Below are 19814 nucleotides of genomic sequence, written 5' to 3' on the forward strand. Positions count from 1 at the left end.
ATTATGTGATTTTGATGCAAAATGACGTATGTGTGCTAACCAAGGCTGGGACTACAGTGAGGCAAGTGAGGCATTCACCTCGCACACGGAATTTAAGGGGATGCCCCAAAGTCAGCAATCAAGATAAATATCTAAAGGCAATATTTTAAAAAGTCAAAATTAATGCAAAAACCTATGATAAACAAAATATCAAAATTTTAAGTAAAGACAAGATCAGTACTCTTAAAAAAAACCTTATACATGTACACTAAAACTTGAAGACAGAATTTTGCAACTTGTTAAAAGAAATCTTCCAGGCAATGCATTCCAAAGAGTTTTGAAAATATATAACAATGCAACTTCTTCTGGCTGACATCAGGGAAGATAGAAAGTTACTAGCTGAGTTTCAACAAAAACTTTTCATGGTTGGTGGCCGGAGGTGATAAAAATGGTTACTTGCATTAGAAGAGCAGCCAAAGATGTACTTCTTCCATTAGGATCTAAATATCTTTGTAAGTTATCTTTTTCAGCTTATGACAGCCGTTAAAACAAAGTACAGAAATAACCTGAACGTTGAATCACACATTTTAATAACCATTTCATAAAGTATTACAGATTTTTAAAACCACTGAAACCTAGTCAATCATATTGCTTCCATTAAATATTTTTAGCAAGAATAACAAGGATTTTAAAAAAGACAATTAATATAGAAAATAACTCTTACAGTTACTTTAAATGTTTATTTCATCTTCATCCTTTTTACGCTTTAAAAATGCTTTATGTCATACACAACAGGAACACAACAGGACGTGTATATAACTTACATCAGTATACAGACTTTTTTTTTTGTAATAGGGAAGTGCAATCAAAAAAAGTTTGGACAGCACAGGTACAGGTAGTTAATGCCGTGGGTGTTAGGAAAGTGGCAGGATTATATTATCTCAGCGTGCTGTAGAATCGCTGTACCACGGAAGTCTTCGTGAAGGACACCGCACCAGGTTTTCATAAACGGAGGTTTGAGGAATGAGCAGGATTTAGAAAAATAACTATTGCAAAATTTGTTGCCTATAAAGCAGAGCACAGTGCTTACTGCCAGAGGAGATTAAAGTACTCTAAAAACACTTTTAAAAGGAGATCCTAGGTCCAAACTGCAGCCCTGCTCTCTGAAGCTATCTCAGCCCCAGACTTGAACCTGTCGGAGAAGGAAGTTCCCCGAAATGGCCCAGGAGAGTGCAGCTCTGAAGGAGGGGGACTGGAGGGAGAGTGATACCACTTTTCCGAGCCATGGGCTGTCCCCTCCCCTAGCAGGAGGCCAGCCGTGAGGTCCCTTGAGCTGTGCCCTCGGGAGGGTGGGGAGAGGGGAAAAGAAAACGCAGTCCTTTCTGGCTGGGACCGTGTCTGAGCGCAGAGGCCGGGGGGGCGGGGGAGGGGGGGTCTGTGAAGAGGGGATGAGTTCAGGTGCTTTTCTAACGGGGAGGGAGAGCAGTGTTGGTAGTAGGGCCAGAGGAGCGGCTTTAGGCTCGAGTCTCTTCCTGGTGGGCAGGGAGTCCGAAGAACCCAGGAAGGCATGGAGGACCCTAAGGCCTGGTCCTTTCCTTGACGGCAGAGGAAATCCCGAGATGGACAGTCCAGAAACCCCCTCCGGAAAGCATTTTCTTGGCCGCTCAACTAACTTTATACATCCCGAGGCTAAGAGCTGAGGTAATTAGATGCGAGCGACAGCTGTCTCGGCACCTTGGGCGCCAGGCACCTGGCTTGGAGCCCGACGGCCCGAATTCTCGCGAGAACGGCAGCCGCCATTTTTCCATTGATTGCGGCGGGCTGGGGGAGGGGCCGACGACGAAGGCGGCTGCGGCGGCGACGACAGCGGAGCCTTGGGTCGGTGTCTGCGCGCTGGTGTCTGAGGCCCAGGCTGAGGCCTCCTCGGTAGCCCGAGCGCAGGCGGTGGTGAGGATGACGGCCGCTGCCGTTTTCTCCTGAGCTAGAGCCGCCGCTACCCTCCCCCTCCCCCGGCAGGGCGGAGAGGAGCGGCCGGAGTCTGAGCGATGGTGCCCGGCGAGGAGAACCAACTGGTCCCGAAGGAGGTGAGGGGCCAGCGGAGGAGGCTAGGCCCGAGGCCTGCGGCCGCTCTAGGCAGCGCAGGCCGAGGCGAGGGGCCGGCTGCGGGCCCAGCTCGTGGGCCGGCCCGCCTGTGGGGGAAGGAGGTGTTGGGGGTGCGTGGTGGGTGCGGCGAGCAATTGGGAGACCCGACTGGGTCTAGGGGGCCGGGGAGCGGAGACCTCTCCCCTTGGGTTTCTGGGGCTGGACAAATAAAGGAGCGCACTGGAAGGAATCGGGTCCTGCTTTGGGGGAGAAGGTGGCTTCTCAAGTAGTTATTTAACACGTTGAGCCAAGGTAGAGAGGTGATTTCAAAGAAAACATTCTGCAACACTGGCTGACGGGCACGGCAGGGTGACGGTGCTGCTTCTGGTTTTGACAGTGGCAGTGTATAGCTTTCAGGGCTTGTGAAATCTACACCCAGCTTGAGCTTCGTGGGAGGGCAGTTAACTGCTACGACTTTTTTGAACAACTGTTTCTTACTTGGTAGTACTATGGGCCTGCCTAAATGGGGCCTCCCAATGATCGATGAAAAGTAGTAAATGCGACTTCCACGTAAAGGTAAGAGATAGCGAAGCATTACCATATGGAGAGCTGAATTACCTTTTGTAGTTGGGCTGTGTACGCCAGTTTGGGTGACTTCTTAAATTCTTAAAAGCAAGTGATATGAGAAGGCTTGACTTCTTGGCTTCTCTTGAATAGTAGGAGAGGATTAATGGTAGAATCCAGCACTGGCCAGGGAATTTCAACATATTAATAGTATCTCTGTTGGCTTTATAAATATCTTCAGGGTATCCAAACGTGTATTTTTAACTGGTTGATCATCAGGCGAATGCTTTGGATTTTTAGTTCTCATATACCTTAAATAGAGGCAAGTGTCCGTTGAAATTAGCTATGTTGGATCTTGATATTTCTGAGTGATGTTCTTAAAAATTCTTCTTTTTTTTTTTGCCTTTTTTGGCTGCTTTATAGCAATTTGTTGCTACTTGACCAAGCTCCGACACTGCAAAAGTGTTATTGGAGTTGGGTATGTATGATATGAATATTTTCCCAACATTATCAGATGATTGTTTTGCAAGGACAGTTTTTTTTTAAACTAAGTTATCATGTGTCAGTATTTATTCATCAAGCACCACCAACTCTGCAAAGCAGGTAAACAGATGAGTTAATCAGAATTCTTGCCGTGGGAGCTTTTAAGGCTACTAAGGAAGGTAACACTAGTATTCATTGAACTCCAAGTAAGGACTAGGTACTTTTCTACAAAGGTAACTCTCATGCAGGGATGGAAGTGATAGGTGCTATGAGAGATATAAAAATGAATTTTCTTTTAGAGCTACATAGTGCTGGTTTTCATTCCTATGAAAAGCAAAGTTAGTCCTTTCTTTATTTTATTTTTTTAATTAATTAATTTATTTATTTATGGCTGCATTGGGTCAGGCTTTCTCTAGTTGTGGTGAACGGGTTACTCTTCCTTGTGGTGTGCGAGCTTCTCATTGTGGTGGCTTCTCTTGTTGCCTAGGTGCGCATGGGCTCTAGGCGCGTGGGCTCAGTAGTTGTGGCTCGCGGGCTCTAGAGCGCAGGCTCAGTAGTGTGGCTCACGGGCTTAGTTGCTCTGCGATATGTGGGATCTTCCAGGACCAGGGCTCGAACCCATGTCCCCTGCATTGGCAGGCGGATTCTTAACCACTGCGCCACTAGGGAAGTCCCCTTTCTTAATTTTTGACCATTAGAAAATATAATATAGGTGGAACTTTGCTTTAAGAAAGCCCAATATTAGGTTTATTTCCCTAATAATTTGATTTATAGAAAACAAGGTATAAATAAACACTTTCACAGGAACATACCTGAAATGCTGCCTTTACCTTTTGGATTTTAAAGATTAAACGCCTCTCCTTTAAGACTAACTCCCTTACCTGAGGCTTCAAACTCATCCCCACTTACAACATTTTTTTTTTTTCCCCCTACTCTTTCTGGACCACATGCCTTTATTTTCTGTTCCCTAGACTCATCTTCAGTCTTTTCTTTTTCCCTGACTCCTTTTTTGATTCCTGGAAACTTGCACAGTACTCTCAAATCTCAAAAGTCTGTCACTTTTTTAGCTAGCTAAGTAATTCATTCTTTTTTGATGGCCATACTTCTCTTCTTGAATTCTTGCCTGCTTCTCTTCCTTGAATTTTCTTTTGCATTTGATACTTAAAAAAAATTCCTTGGTTTTAGTAATACTGTACTTTGGGGCCTTTTGCACCTGCCTGTTTGTACTATCTGACCACTCATTTAGTCAATGTCTTTCTCTTTTTTTCTGTGTCCTTAATTGTCACTTTCGTCTCATCTTTGTCATCCCTTGTCTGGTCTTTTTCAGTAGGAGTAGAATTATATAGTGCTAAAGCTGAGAGAACACATAGTGATCATTTAGTAACTTATACCCCTTCACTTCTATAGATGAGGAAATGAGGGCCAGAAGATTGAAAGTGACTTGTTCAGGGTCACATAATGAGTAAATAAATGACAGAGCTAGGACTAGAACTCACATCCCCTTGATTATACTCTGTTTTACACATCCCTTCATGGAACCTAGAAGCTCCGTAAAAGTAGTATGTAACTCTGTAAGTCCATTTACTATGTGAAAATAAATTACAGAATTTTAAAATGTCTTACTTCTGTTCTACTGGCTTATTACCAACAATTTGGCGGGCTTTTCTTTTTTAGAGAACCTCTGACACTTACTAGATTTAGATATTGGTTAAATGTGTGCATCCATGTGTGTGCATATGTGTGTGTGTGTTGTTGAACGAATAATATGTTATTCTGGTCCCTGAAGCTCAAGGACAAGTGTACCTTAGAGGACTGCTGAAGAAGGCAGCTTAGTGTTATGCAGGGCTTGGCAAACTAGTCCCTGGGCCAAATTCAGCCCACAGCCTGTTTTGTTTGGCCCATGAGTTAAGAATGATTTTTACATTTTCAAATTGTTGAAAAAAAATCAAAATAATAAAAATAATCTGTGACACATGGAAGTATATGATATTTAGATTTCAGCATTCATAAATAAAGTTTTATTGAAACACATTGATGCCCATTTATTTACTATTATCTATGGCTGTAGCAGAATTGTGTAGTTGATACAGATGCTGTATGCAGGATAAGTTTGAAACTATTTAGCTTGGTGTTCAATGCCTAGTACACTTTGATTCTGGCCACAGTCTGCCCTTTCAGCTTATCTCTTCTTCCTCAAAACAAGTTTTTAATGCAGCCAAACAGGTTTTTCTCTGACTTGCTTTTCACTTCTATTTGTGCTAACTCTTCTTTCCTACTTCTGCCCACTGATACAGAACATTCATACACATCTTTCCCTCAGTACCTCATATCTCATTTATTCTAAAAAGCCTTTTCTGACCGTTTAACCTTAAGGATTTCTCCTTCTTAGAAGACTTTTATATATGAATAGAATTCATTTGGCAATTAATAAATAGTGCTTTGTGACATCTATTATGGTCTCAGACTGTATTTTATTATTATTCATTATGGATTTCTTGACAGCAGAGATCTTTGTGTGTGTCTGTCTCTTTCTCTCTCTCTCTCTTTTTTTTTTTGGTATGTATTATAGGTCTAAGACAGTGTCCTTTCTGAAGGACACTGATCTTCAGTAATATTCATTGATACGGTTACAGGGTTGCAAGGAAACTTAAGAGTTCTAACCAATTTCCCCTGCTTGGATATTTTCCACAACATCCTTGGCAAACTGTTTTCCAGCCTTTGCTTGAATACCTTCATGACATCTCTGATAACATCTTTGTCTTAGAAGAGATCTGTTTTAAGTTTTTGAGTTGAGAGAAGTCTAGATCTCTGTAGCTGCCATCTTTTGATAGTTGCTCCTGAACAACAGAGAAATCTTAAATAATTTTGCATAGGACAGCTTTTTCTCATTGTTGAAGAGGGGGGAGGGGAGGAGGACTGAGCATCCTCAGTTCTTTGTTTCTCAGTTGCTTTCTTTTAGACATAATCCAGTGTTTTTAATATTTCTCCTAATTGTTGTACCCAGAGGAGAGCAAAGTGAGTGTGGTCTGTTCTTTGTGGTAAATAACAAAGCATTTCACCTCACTTTTTCACTCTACTATATGTCTTTGAATTGTTTTATATTGATGTTGACTTTGAGATCTCTTTTAATGTCATTCCACTTTCATTTATTGCATCATTGTTTTTATTATTCTGTTTCCTTATAAGGATTTGTGACATTAATATTTGTTGTGTACTCACTGTATGTTACTGTATGCTGCCATATAGGGAATATTTAGATAAAATTATTTTTTTCTCAAGTATTTTATAGTATAATTAAGGATAAAAGGTACATATTACTAATAGTTTTAAAATAATACTTTCACTGCAATACTTAAAGTGGTGTCCAAGGAGTATATAAATGTAGAAAGGATAGAAAAATGAAAGAAAAAGAATATGTAGTTCCATATCTCAGTAGATTTTTTTCTGCCTCTCTTTTCCATATAATAAACACTACTTCTATCTGGAACTAATGATGATAATAATAACCAAAATTTATTGAGCATTTATTATATGTCACATACTGTTGTATGTGCTTTGTGTGTATTAACTCATTTGAACTTCACAATGACCTCATAACTATATGAGGGCCGTTAATATTGAGAGCCCTCAAAACATTAAAACAACTTGTTTTTCATCTCTATTGTCTGTTTTTTTAAAAAAATAAATTCAATTAATAAATATTATGGAACATGTCAAATGAGTATTCTTTTAATTTGTATGGCTTCAAACTTTGATTGTAATTTGCACATTTATATCTACAGCCCTGACCTCTCTTCTAGTTTCGGATTTCCACCTGCATACTGGATATCTCTACTTGGTTGTACTTGGACCTACAGATTAAATATGTGTAATATCAACCTCATTTCTCTTTCCTCTCTTCTCATGTCCTCCTCCCAGCATAGTTCTTTCTTTGTATTCTCTTGTTCAGTTAGTGTCATCATCATCTGTTTATTTGCTTAAGTTGGAACATTTTTTTGACTCCTCCTTTTTCCTTTTTTCCATATATAGTTAAATCGTCACTTGAAAAATATCTCTTGTATCCTTACCGTTCTCTTCGTGGCTCTGCCTCTACTTTCTCATTCAAATGTAGCCCTTTTAAATGGTCTGTGTTCTTCTAGGCTCTTTTCTTTCGTAACCGTCCTCACCACAACAGCCATTACTTTCTAAAACACATGACATTATGACTTACCTGTTTTAAAGTTTATAATTATTACCCTCTGATTGCAAATTGAATACTAGGTAATATTAATAAACACTATGCACCAGACACTGTGCTAAACAATTTACACACTTACTTAATATCTATAAAGCCCTTTAAGCATCTCTTATCTTTCATTATGTATTTTATAGATAGATAGAAAGAAAGTAAGGCTTAAAGAGTAAGTAACTTGGGCTTCCCTGGTGGCGCCGTGGTTAAGAATCCGCCTGCCAATGCAGGGGACACGGGTTCGAGCCCTGGTCCAGGAAGATTCCACATGCCGTGGAGCAACTAAGCCCATGCACCACAACTACTGAGCCTGTGCTCTAGAGCCCGCATGCCACAACTACTGAGCCCACGTGCCACAACTACTGAAGCCCACGCGCCTGGAGCCCGTGCTCCACAACAAGAGAAGCCACCGCAATGAGAAGCCTGTGCACCCCAACAAAGAGTAGCCCCTGCTCGCCGCAACTAGAGAAAGCCCACGCACAGCAATGAAGACCCAACGCAGCCAAAAAAAAAAGAGTAAGTAACTTATTCAAAGTTGTATAGCTGTTTGTTTCTAAGTCATTGTGGCCTTAATCAGTAGGAAAGTCCTTCATAATGTAGCCTCAATTGATTTGTTTTTTAAAATTAATTTTTGTCAAAAGTTATACGTGCACATATTGAAAAGAGTTGAATAACTCTGCTCTGCAGATTCTCCCTCCCCTTCATTTTGGGCTTTCCGGAGGCAACCACTTGCTACTCATTCTTTTGATATTTATCTCCATATTTCAAAATAGTATGCCTGTAGTTTTCCCTCGTGATGTTTTCAGTTGAATGGATTGTCTGCGGACTTCCCGCAATGGAAGATTCGGTTTACCACTATCCCCAAACACAGACACACTTCTCAATTCTGCCCAATCCTTCCAATATTGTCATATTGCAAGTTGTTTGGATTCATCAAGTTTCAAAGTTTATATCAATGTCACTGTATTCATAGTTGAGCCTTGTAGTTTATTGTGATGATTTTTCCTTCCTGTACAGTATTTTGTTTTCCATGAGTTAATATTTTCCAAGAATTTGCTTTGTTTTCTATGTATTTATCATTAATTTAACCAAGTGGTTCTCAATTGGGGGCAACCGAGAGGATATTGGCTATGTTGGGTAGGTGAGGGAGGGCAGGAGTGTGCTACTGATATCTAGCGAGCAGAAGCCAGCTATGCTGCCAAGCATCATCCTGCACTGCACTGGACCGCCTCCCACGACAAAGAATTATGTGGTCCAAAATGTCAATAAAAACTCTGATTTAGTCCAAACTCTCAAGTGTATGAGTCTTCTCCTTATGTTTACAACTACCAATTTTTTGATGAATTTTCTTGAATTGCAGCTGCTGTCTTAGATTTGCCTTTACAATCATTTTAGAAGTTTCCGTCAGGTCTCTCTTGTGTTAGAGCTCCTGGTTCTGTATCTGATGTCTTCATCTTTCTTTGTGTTCTCATTTTGGAGGACCACTTTCAATAGCTTTCTGGATGGGCTGTAATTTTTTCAAGACGTCACATGTCTGAAATGTTTCTACCCTCTTGCTTTATAGATAGTTTGGCTGGGCAGAGAATTCTCAGTCAGAAATAATTTTCTCTCAGAACTTTGAATACATTGCTCCATTGCCATATTGTTTTCAGTATTGCTGTTGAGACATCAGATGCCTAGAAGATTTTTTTTTAATTAATTAATTAATTTTTGGCTGCGCTGGGTCTTCGTTGCTGTGTGCGGGCTTTCTTTGGTTGCTGCGAGCAGGGCCTGCTCTTTGTTTCGGTGTGCAGGCTTCTCATTGCCATGGCTTCTCTCTGCCACGGCTTCTCTCGTTGCAGAACACGGGCTCTAGGTGCGCGGGCTTCAGTAGTTGCAGCACGCGGGCTCAGTAGTTGTGACGCACAGGCTTAGTTGCTCCACAGCATGTGGGATCTTCCCGGACCAGGGATCGAACCTGTGTCCCCTGCATTGGCAGGCAGATTCTTAACCACTGCACTACCAGGGAAGTCCCTGCCTAGATGATTTTGAATCTTACTTTTCCTCTCTGGAAGCCTGGAGAACCTTTTCCCCTAGAGTTCTGAAATTCCTGTATTATGTGTACAGGTCTGTTTTTCTCCACTTCTCCTGGGTTCAGGGTAGTCTTATTCAATCTGATATTTGTCTCATCAGTTCTGGGAAATTTTCTTAAGTCATTTCTTTTGTTTCTTCCCCTTCGTTTTCTCTGTTCTCTCTCTTGAATTCCTATTATTTAGGTAATGGGTCTACTGTCTTGGTTTCTCTAATTTTCTTCTGTTTACCTCTATTTTCCATTTCTTTTCCTTTTTCCTCTGTTTTCTGGGAGATTTTTCTGAATTTTATCTTCTGATTCTTCTACTAAGGTTTTATTTCTGCTATCATGTTTATAATTTCCAAGTACTCTTTTTTTTCTGAAAAAGTTTTAATATATCCTGATATATCCTGTTTTTGATATCCTATTTGTTTTATGGATGCAGTGTCTTATCTCTCTTAGGAAATTATTGATACTTCTCTGCATATTCTCTCTTTTCTCCAAATTTCCTTTTTCTGTTTGTTTGCTTTGGGCTTTGTCTTTCATATTAGATGCTTTTTTTAGATGTCTGGTATTCCTTGGAACTCAATGCTTATTTAGAAGAGGGGCCTTAAAAAGCTGAATGGAAGCTCTGCCAGTGGGTAATTATGGTTTTCCCTGTACTTTAGATATGTGTGGTTAATTTCCTTGTAGACTCCCAGTGACACGTTTTTCCCTTGTGCTGAATTGATTTCCCAGAAAAGATTTCTGATCTTTTGCTTGGAGAGAACAAGCTTGGGAGCTCAGTAGGAAACGGGGTTGTGGGTTTCATCATAAAGTACATGAATACCGTTTCATTTAATTCTCCAGTTTTCAATGTGGCAGCCCTCAAATTTGATTGCACCTGGCATCCTCTAGTCCAGAGATACCTTGTTTTATGCTCTTCTGAGATTGCTTAGTCTTTTGCCCGGAAGGGTCAAAGAGTAAAAGAGAGAGGATCTGGGAGTTCTGACTGCTTCTTAAGCAGACTTTAATCTCTTATTCTAGCTTGGACTTCACTCTTGCTCCCAGAGTATCGGAAACTGCTAGTTCCTGAGCCTTTTCTGTTTTTTTTCCCTTTTTTCTTTTAAAATTTTTATAGAAAGCTTGAAAAAAGAATACACAGAGTTCCCATATACCTGTCACCAAGCTTCTCCTCATGGTAACATATTTTATAACCACAGAACACTTATCAAAAGTAAGAAATTAACTTTAGTACAATACTATTAACTATACTACAGAATTTATTCAGATTTGACCAGTTTTCCACTAATGTTTCTTTTTATTCCAAGATCCAAATTCAGAGTCCCACATTGAATTTTGTTGTCATGTCTCCTTAGTTTCCTCTTATCTGTGACAATTTCTCAGACTTTCCTTCTCTTTCATGACCTTGACATTTTGAGCAGCACTAGTCGTTTTTGCAGAATCGCCCTCAATTTGGGTTTGTCTGATATTTTCTCATGATTAGATTGAGGTTATTAAAGAGAAGGCTGTCACAGAAGTGATATGTCCTTCTCTGTGCATCATTTGGCGGGGGGCGGGGGAGGGACATGATGCTGATGTGTCCTACTGTGATGTTAACCTTTGATCACTTGGTTCAGGTGATTCTGCTAGGTTTCTCCACTGTAAAGTTACTATTTTCCTCTTTAATAATTACTAACTACTTTGAGACCATGCAGATATCCTGTTTCAGCTTAAACTCCTGCCCACTAGTTTTAGCATGCATTTATAGATCTTGTTACTGTTGCATTCTAATAGTGATTTTCTGTTTCCCTCATTATTTCTGCATTTATTAATTGGAATTCTTTTGTGAGGAAGAGTTGTCCCTTCTCCCACATTTATTTACTTAATTATTTATTTATGTCAGTATAGACTTAAGATATTTATTTTATTCTTTCGATTATAACCCCAAACTATTGTTATTTATTTTGTTGCTCAAATTGTTCCAGTCTTGGCCAGGGGGAGCTCTTTCTGGTTGGCATCTGTGCTCATCCTTGCCTTTTGAGCACTTCTGTACTTTGTGGCACCACATAAAGCTTCAACCCATCTTATACTTGCCCTGCCCCAACCCTGCAATCAACCACTTCTCCAGAGAGTTTAGGGGTCTTTTGGTGTAATTGTAACTGTGGTATGTCCTGTAAGCCAGGTGTCTTTGTTTTTCTAGGCTAATGTAGGTTTCAGTCTTCTCAGGTGTAATTGTCACTACCACTTGTTCTGCTTTCTAGCTTCTAAAATTGTGTTTCTGGTTTCCTATGGATTTATGCTCTTTAAAAAATTTCTTTATTCTTGTTTCAGAGAGGTTTTGGGAAGCTTTTGAGCTAAATGCTTGTATTCAATTTGTCCTCTTTGACCAGAAATTCTTAATGTTTTTGTTATCTCCTGCCCCAAGCCAATTTTGTTTTAGCTACATTCAACCACATTAGTTGCTGTTCCCTGATGTGCTGTATGCTTTCGTGTGTCACTTGCCCTGAGTGAATAATATGAAATGTTTTTTAATACCTGCTTTTTAGGGAGTTTTAAATGGGTGAACTTTGATTTTACATGAAAACTATTTAAGTACTTTATTAAGTACATTTTTGGGATTCTTGCCTCTTATTTTCCATTTTTTGGATTAGTCACATAAATGTTTTGTGTCTTAGTACCAAATATTGTAAATTTTTTGCCAAAATGGAGGGGAGAGGCTTAGTGCATTTCTCGAGTACTAACATACCATCACCATCATAGCCCAAGTTGAAAGAAAAAATTGTATTGAAAATAGGGGGTTGTGTAGCACAGGGAACTCTGCCCAATATCATGTAACAACCTAAATGGGAAAAGAATTTGAAAAAGAATAGATACATGTATATGTATAACTGAATCACTTTGCTGTACACCTGAAACTATCACAACATTGTTAATCAACTGTACTCCAATATAAAATAAAAAGTTAAAAAATAAAATAAAAAGTTATTGCCCAAAAAAAAGAAAAAGAAAGGGGGTTGTGAAAAACATAGTATTAAATATACATTAAAATACCTATTGTAAATTTAGGTTCCAGAAGACATCGACTTTAAAAACTTGATTCATTGGTATTAAGGACCTTATTCAGTTCAGGCAACATGATAAGTGTCATGATATTCAGAGGCATATTCTTTTATGAGGCTTATTACACGGAGTGTTCTGTCTAGGTATTGCTGCTTAGAATCTAATTTTGTACAAACATTCTCCACTGTAAATGATGTGCTTTTTCACATCAAGATTCTTAAAGAATGTATTTTTCCTGAGCCTGCTTTTCTGTCAGTATAATGGAAGAAGGGGTGGATATAGGTGTAGTGTAAGTGAACAGATGTCTCCTCTCTGCTCTACTGAATACTTCTGTTTACTTTGTCTCAGGGTGTGGGAGCAACAGTAATTGCCCTGTTCTTTTGTTTAATGGAACTAAACTGAAACAAGCATACCTAAAGTAGCCATGGACAGGAACATTTTCATTGACATAAAACTGTTGCTGCAATCCACTGTGGAGAGTGTTGACAGATTACTGTTTTTATGAAACTTACTGAGATATATGTCTTGAATTTGTTTTTTGTTGTTGTTTGTTTTGTTTGTTTGTTTTTGGCCATGCTGCACCGATTGCAGGATCTTAGTTCCCCCACCAGGGATAGAAAGCAGACCCTGGCAGTGGGAACACTAAGTCCTAACCACTGGACTGCCACGGAATTCCCAATATGTTTATTTATTTATTTGTTTGTTTTGGCCATGCCATGCAGCTGTATTGAATTTTTTATGTTTTTAAAAAGCAAGCTTTTAAAATCCTACCCAACCAGCAAAACCTAGCCCTTCTTACTACTATAAGAAACTTTTCCTGATTCTCCTCTTTCAACCTGATAGCATTTTTCTAACCCTGAAATCCCATAACACTGTAACTTTTGACATTTGAAAAATTATAAGTTAATACCTTTATTATTTGTGTTAATACCTTTATTAGGAGCTCTTCAAAGTCAGGACACAACAGTCAGAGTGCCTGGGTTCAAGTTCCAGTTTTGTGACCTTGGGCAAGTTATTTAACCTACCATTACCTAAGTTAAATGAGGATACTAGTAAGTACCTCCTAGGGTTGTTGGGAACGGTTAATGAGTTAATACATACAAAGTGTCTTCCACTTAATAAGCACTCTTATAAATGTTATCTGTCATAATAAGTGTTACTACCTTCATTACTGTTATTACCTTCATCCTGTATTCTCCCTAGGGGCCAGCATAATGTACTGTACATTGTTGTTGTCCAATATTTATTGATTAAATAAAAATGAAGTCATATTTTAGTTATTAAATATGCTTGGTTGTTTGAAGTCGTGGATCTGATATGACCTGTCAGCATAAATCCTAAATGATTGTTAGATTTGACAGGTTCTTTTATATTATCAAGTAAGACCTGTTTTTACTACTTTTTGATAGTTGAAACATGTGACAAAGTACAAATGAAACTTTTTAGTCTAATGAGATCCTAAGAAAAATTGGTTTAGTATATATAGATATTTGTTGAAATAACTTACTAGATTAACAAGTTATTTGTTTATAAGTTTCAGTGTGAAATGTTATTTTAAAGCAGGATTCATGTTAAGAATAGTTTGTTTCTGGGAGAACTTTATGTGTTTGATAATTCTGATTTTCAAAAACTCTAGAGTATAACCAGTTGACGTGGATAGAAGAACCAATTAACCTGTCTATTTTTGTCAGTTGTATTACTGATTGTGCTTTACATTTGGTGCTGTGTAATTGACTGCTATAAGACTTGCAGAGTCATTCAAATATTAGCAGAAATATAGTGGCTTTCCAGTAGAGAAAAACTTAGGGCTAAGTGACATAATTAAGAAAAAAGATCTGGAATTTAAACCTTTCTGTATACAGTGAGTCCAGTACTTTTGGTTTAGCTTTAAGGAAAACCATGAACCTCATTTATCACCTAAGTGAAATTTTCTAGTATAACCAAAGCATTGTAATTTGACTATAAATACCTTTCTTGTTTCAAATGATATTACCTATTTTTATTTCATCATAAATACGCTTTAATTATTCTTAATGTAGATTTCCATAGTTCTGGATGCTGTTGAATTCATTCAGTTAAGCATTGAGTTAGTAGCTGCCAAGAACCAGAGAATCAAAGATGAATAAGGAATGTGACCTAGTTCTAGTTGCTAGTCTAGTCTGGGAGACAAAAATTTGTAATGAGGCAAATGCATAATTTGGAAATAAAGTGGGCCCATAGAGGAGGGAGCTACCAGCTTTATCTAGGGGATCCTGTGAGAATGTAACACTTAAATTAGGTCACAAAGGATGACTTGACTGCCAAGTAAAGAAGGAAGTAAGAGCTTTTAGTTAGGAGAAATGGCATTTAAAACACACAAGTCTGTAATGCATTTTAAAAGTGGCAGAAAGTTTGGGGTAAATGCATGGGGTGCCTGGGGTTGAGTGAGAGAAGATAGTTCTGACAGATTGTGTTTTAAAATTCTGAAGGCTTTGTATGCCTAAAAGGAATTTAGGTTTTTATTGTGCAGAAATTAGTGGGCAGGAAATGTTTTTTTGGCAGAAAAAGTTAACCAATTTGTTTGTAATTGTTACAAACAAATTCAGTGAAACTTGTTTGCTGAAACATTGTTTACTTGCATGAATGTTTTATATCGCTGCATTAATATTAAACATTTACACACAAACGAAAATGGGGCAAGGCAGAATTTGCTATAATACTGATTCTCTCACCTGTTTTTTTTTTTTTTTGCATTTGCAGTCATATAATTAGGTACTTTTTTTTGTTCTTTTAAGAATAAAATGTTTCCCTTTCATAATGCATCTTAAGTGCATTCTCCACATTTGAGTCATCCTGGCAGGATATCCTTTGGCATAATTGTTACATATTTGATATGGATAACACACAGGTAGGTATCTTCAAATAGGCTAACTAGATAGGCCTCATTTGCCTCCAGAAATGTGCCAGTAGCTGCACTTTGGTAGTGTAGATCTGGTTTGAAGTCCTGAACACTTGCAAGTGAGAAGTTCAGTGTACTTCAGGGACAGCTGCAGTATGAGGCTTGTAAAAATGTGGTTTCTTCACCTTTTCAGTATAAGACATATTCTTGTGAGTGACTTTAGCAGCTGGTTGCTTTCTTGAGTGCTTTACCACTGGCTTTTTACAGGCATTTGTCTTGATAGGAGCCATAGTATAGAGAACTCCCTGTTTATACCCCCCTTCTTTTCGGCAGCTCAACAGGCTAAAGTGGCACTGGTGCTAGAGTTATGACTGGTGGCGGCTGCAGCAGCAGCAGCAGCAACTGAGAACACCACAAGGAGTGTTAACAGGGGATTAATGAAATCTTCCCAAGGATTTCCCCAGTGCTCCAAATTCAGTTGACTTTAATATTTTACTGAGAGGAGCTCTTGATTACAACCCCAGTTCCGGGTTGCATTAGAAAGTAGAATTTTTGTATGACTTACCTGGTAAAAGATACGTATTGCTTTAGTAAATATATCAATACATAAACTATCTATGAATTCATATACATTTCTTCCATTTTATAGATATAAAATGTCTACCTTTTTATGTGTTTAGGTATTTTAATTTTGTTGCCTTTAATTTTACGTACACCAAGTTGTATAATTTATTACTTTATTTATAGCACTTTGTGGTAATGAAAGGGAATTGGTGAAAAATTAGATACCTAACAATGAAGTCTCTTATTAAAAGACATCTAAGGGATTTCCCTGGCAGCCCAGAGGTTAAGACTTTGCCTTCCAGTGCAGGGGTTGCTGGTTCGATCCTTGGTCGGGGAGCTAAGATCACACATGCCTCGTGGCCAAAAAACCAAAGCATAAAAACAGAAGCAATATTGTAACAAATTCAGTAAAGACTTTAAAAATGATCCATATCAAAAAAAAAGACATCTAAGAAATATTACTGCTTTAATTTTGACATCTTAAATTCACGTCTTGAAATATTTATTTACTATTACATTATTTACCATTAACATAACACAAGTATGATTTTTTTTTCTCTAAAAATTTTTTTAATTCAATGCATGTGAAAACCCTTGTAAGCTATAAGTGCTATATATGTCACTGTTACGATTTCTTTTTAAGGAACACAAGTATGATTTTTAAAATTCTGAGAAAAATAGACAGTGATGCAGAAAATATTTCTACAATTCAGTAATATGATTTAACAGTGGAAGGGAAGTAGTAGTTAGGTATTACAGCTCCTTCATTTATAGGGGAGGAAAACATGAAGGCTGTAAAAACCCCATAACTTACTTAATGTCTCAGGTAGTGGAAGAGCTAGAATGAGACTTTTTTGAAAAAGTCAAGTTTACTGAGGTATAATTTATATACAGTAAAATTTGTTCCTTTAAGGCATACAGTTTTATGAATTTTGACAAACTTATACAGTTGTATAACCACCACCACAGTCAAGATATAGAACATCTCCATCACCTTAAAAAAGTTTTCTCATGCCTCTTATAATCAACCCCACCTCTCACCTCTAGGCTCTGCAACCACTGATCTGTTTTCTGCCCTCATGTTTTGCCTTTTCCTCATATAACTGGAATTCAAATAGTATGTAGCATTTTGAGTCTGACTTTCATCTAGCATAAAACTACGATGTTTATCTATGTTATCTGTTGTATCACTAGGCTTCCTTTTTATTGTCCAGTGTCACAATTTGTTTATCCATTTATTAACTGGTGGACATTTGGGTTATTTCCAGGTTTTGGTGATTCTGAATAAGCTGCTACAAATATCTGTGTACAGCTTTTTCTTTTGGTAGACATATGTCTTCATATGGTAAGTGTGTGTTTAACTTCGTAAGAAACTGCCAAACTCTTTTCTGAAATGGCTGTACCATTTTGCATTCCATTGAGCAGTGTATGCACATTCCAATTGCTCTGCCTCCGTGTTGGTACTTGGCAATGTCAATATTTTTCAGTTTAGTTTTTTAATCATTCTAGTTAGTGTGTAGGGATATCTCTGTGGTTTGAATTTGCATTTCTTATTGACTAGTGATGTAGTGTATCTTTTCATTTACTTGAAGTTTTTTATTAAGCCTGCTTTTAAAAAATCATTTTATTTGAATATTACATATTTAAAGTTTTGCTAGTACTGATAGGAGAGAGAAGTAAAAAGAGTACCTATTCTCAAGGAGTTGATGATTTACATAGAGAAAACTGGTAATTGTGTTAAAGAGTATGGCTGTAATTTTGACAGGCTTCTTGAGAAAGGGGGTCATATATTAGCTTTCTGATGGAGAGGATAATGGTTTGGGAATCAGAAAATGCATTGGTTTGGCTTTGCGTTGCTTATCCTTTCTGGGCCTTTCTTTTTTTCTTCTTTCTTCATCTCTGAAATGAGGGAGTTGGACTAGATAAGGTATAAGATTTGTCTCTAAATTATAAATCTACATAAACTGTTTGGTAGTAGTTTTTTGCTTTTTTTTCAGTAGTAGGTTTTGTGGGTTTTTTTTTTTTTTGCGGTACGCGGGCCTCTCACTGTTGTGGCCTCTCCTGTTGCGGAGCACAGGCTCTGGACACGCAGGCTCAGTGGCTATGGCTCACGGGCCCAGCCGCTCCGTGGCATGTGGGATCTTCCCGGACCGGGGCACAAACCCGTGTCCCCTGCATCGGCAGGCGGACTGCCAACCACTGTGCCACCAGGGAAGCCCTGTTTTTTTTTAAAAAAAATAATAAATTTATTTATTTTTGGCTGCACTGCGTCTCTGTCGCTGCGTGTAGGCTTTCTCTAGTTGCGGCAAGCGGGGGCTGCTCTTCATTGCAGTGCACGGGCTTCTCATTGCAGTGGCTTCTCTTGTTGAAGAGCACGGGCTCTAGGTGCACGGGCTTCAGTAGTTGTGGCACTTAGGCTCAGTAGTTGTGGCTCGCGGGCTCTAGAGCGCAGGCTCAGTAGTTGTGGCACACAGGCTTAGTTGCTCCATGGTACGTGGGATCTTCCTGGAACAGGGCTCGAACCTGTGTCCCTTGCATTGGCAGGAGGATTCCTAACCACTGTGCAAACCAGGGAAGTCCCTCAGTAGTAGGTTTTTAAATTATGTAAGAAGGCTGTGCAATCAGAAAACAAAGATCTTTGCAGATCTTTCCTGTCTGATGAAATTTCTGTTACCCAAAAAAGATCATCTTCTGAAATTTTAAATAATATAAATTATAATATAAATATTATAGTTGAGAATTATATATTTCTTTTTTTTTAACACTTTTAAAAAAATTATTTATTTATTTTTGGCTGCATTGGGTATTCGTTGCTGCACACAGGCTTTCTCTAGTTGTGGTGAGCGGGGGCTACTCTTCGTTGAGGCGTGCAGGCTTCAGTAGCTGTGTCTCTTGGGCTCTAGAGCGCAGGCTCAGTAGTTGTGGCTCATGGGCTTAGCTGCTCTGCAGCATGTGGGATCTTTCTGGACCAGGTCTCGAACCCATGTCCCCTGCATTGGCAGGCGGGTTTTTAACCACTGCGCCACCAGGGAAGTCTGAGAATTATATATTTCTAAAGTCTATTATAAGGATGGTAGCTGACAGTTCTATGATAATACATTTTGTATGATACTATATTATTATTATTATCATTTATGGAGCATTTTTAAGATGTTCTCTTTTGATCTTCAGAAAAACTCTTTGTGAACCATGAGAGTCAGAGATAAGTGACTTGCATAGGATTACACGGCTAAAAGAAAAGTAGCCACCTTGACCTAAGGGTTCTAGCCTAGATCCTTTGCCTCTGCACTACATTGCTCTTCGCACTGTAGGCCATTCCAGTAGGAAATAAAATCTTTAAATTGTTTTAAATAACCTTAACATTTTTTTCAGTTGTATAGTTTCATGTTCAGGGTATTATAAAATTTATTATCCATGCTTCTAAATAAAAAGCATGGTAACACATAATATAAAAATCTACTTTGATTTAGTAGTAATGTAGTAGAACATTCAAGACTTGTAAACAAGTCAGTTGTATCACAAGCTGAGTCACTGCTTGTCAAGAACAGCCTACTCACAGAAGAAAACTTAGCTGTAATCAAAAATAAAGATAACAGGAATAGTAAAGGATATATTATATACCCTCCTGAGAGTAGTTTAGTTTCTAAGTATAGATGCCTTAACAGTGGGTTACCCATTAACAGTAGTAGAACAACTGTTAAAAGGAGTATGGCAAAAGTGGGAATGGTGTTAGGATAGAAGTGAGAGGAAAAATACTATTATCATAATTTTAATGACACAAATATATTCAACATTATGAAGTCATCAGAAAGCTTGTATTTCTTAGGAGATCTGTGTTCATATGTGACCTTAGGTTTCTTAATTTGTTGTTCATCTGTAAAATAAGGACCTGATCTGATGTCCAAAGGTTCATCCATCTTTAAATATATGTATTATAGTTCTGT

At 38.4% G+C, this 19814-nt stretch overlaps 1 protein-coding gene across 2 annotated transcripts in view; it reads left to right on the plus strand.

Annotated features, from left to right (window-relative positions):
- The first annotated feature begins 1819 nt into the window (after positions 1–1819).
- USP47 (ubiquitin specific peptidase 47) overlaps positions 1820–19814 on the plus strand; it is a 120975-nt gene continuing 102980 nt past the window's right edge. For both annotated transcript variants that reach the window (XM_082844938.1, XM_082844939.1), the window contains exon 1: positions 1820–2063. In XM_082844938.1, coding sequence (XP_082701064.1) covers positions 2025–2063 — 39 coding nt within the window. In that variant the 5' untranslated portion in view covers positions 1820–2024. The remainder of the gene's footprint in view (positions 2064–19814) is intronic.

Source organism: Leucopleurus acutus (assembly GCF_964270905.1).
Source record: "Leucopleurus acutus genome assembly, chromosome: 8".
NCBI classification, from domain to species: Eukaryota; Metazoa; Chordata; class Mammalia; order Artiodactyla; family Delphinidae; genus Leucopleurus; species Leucopleurus acutus.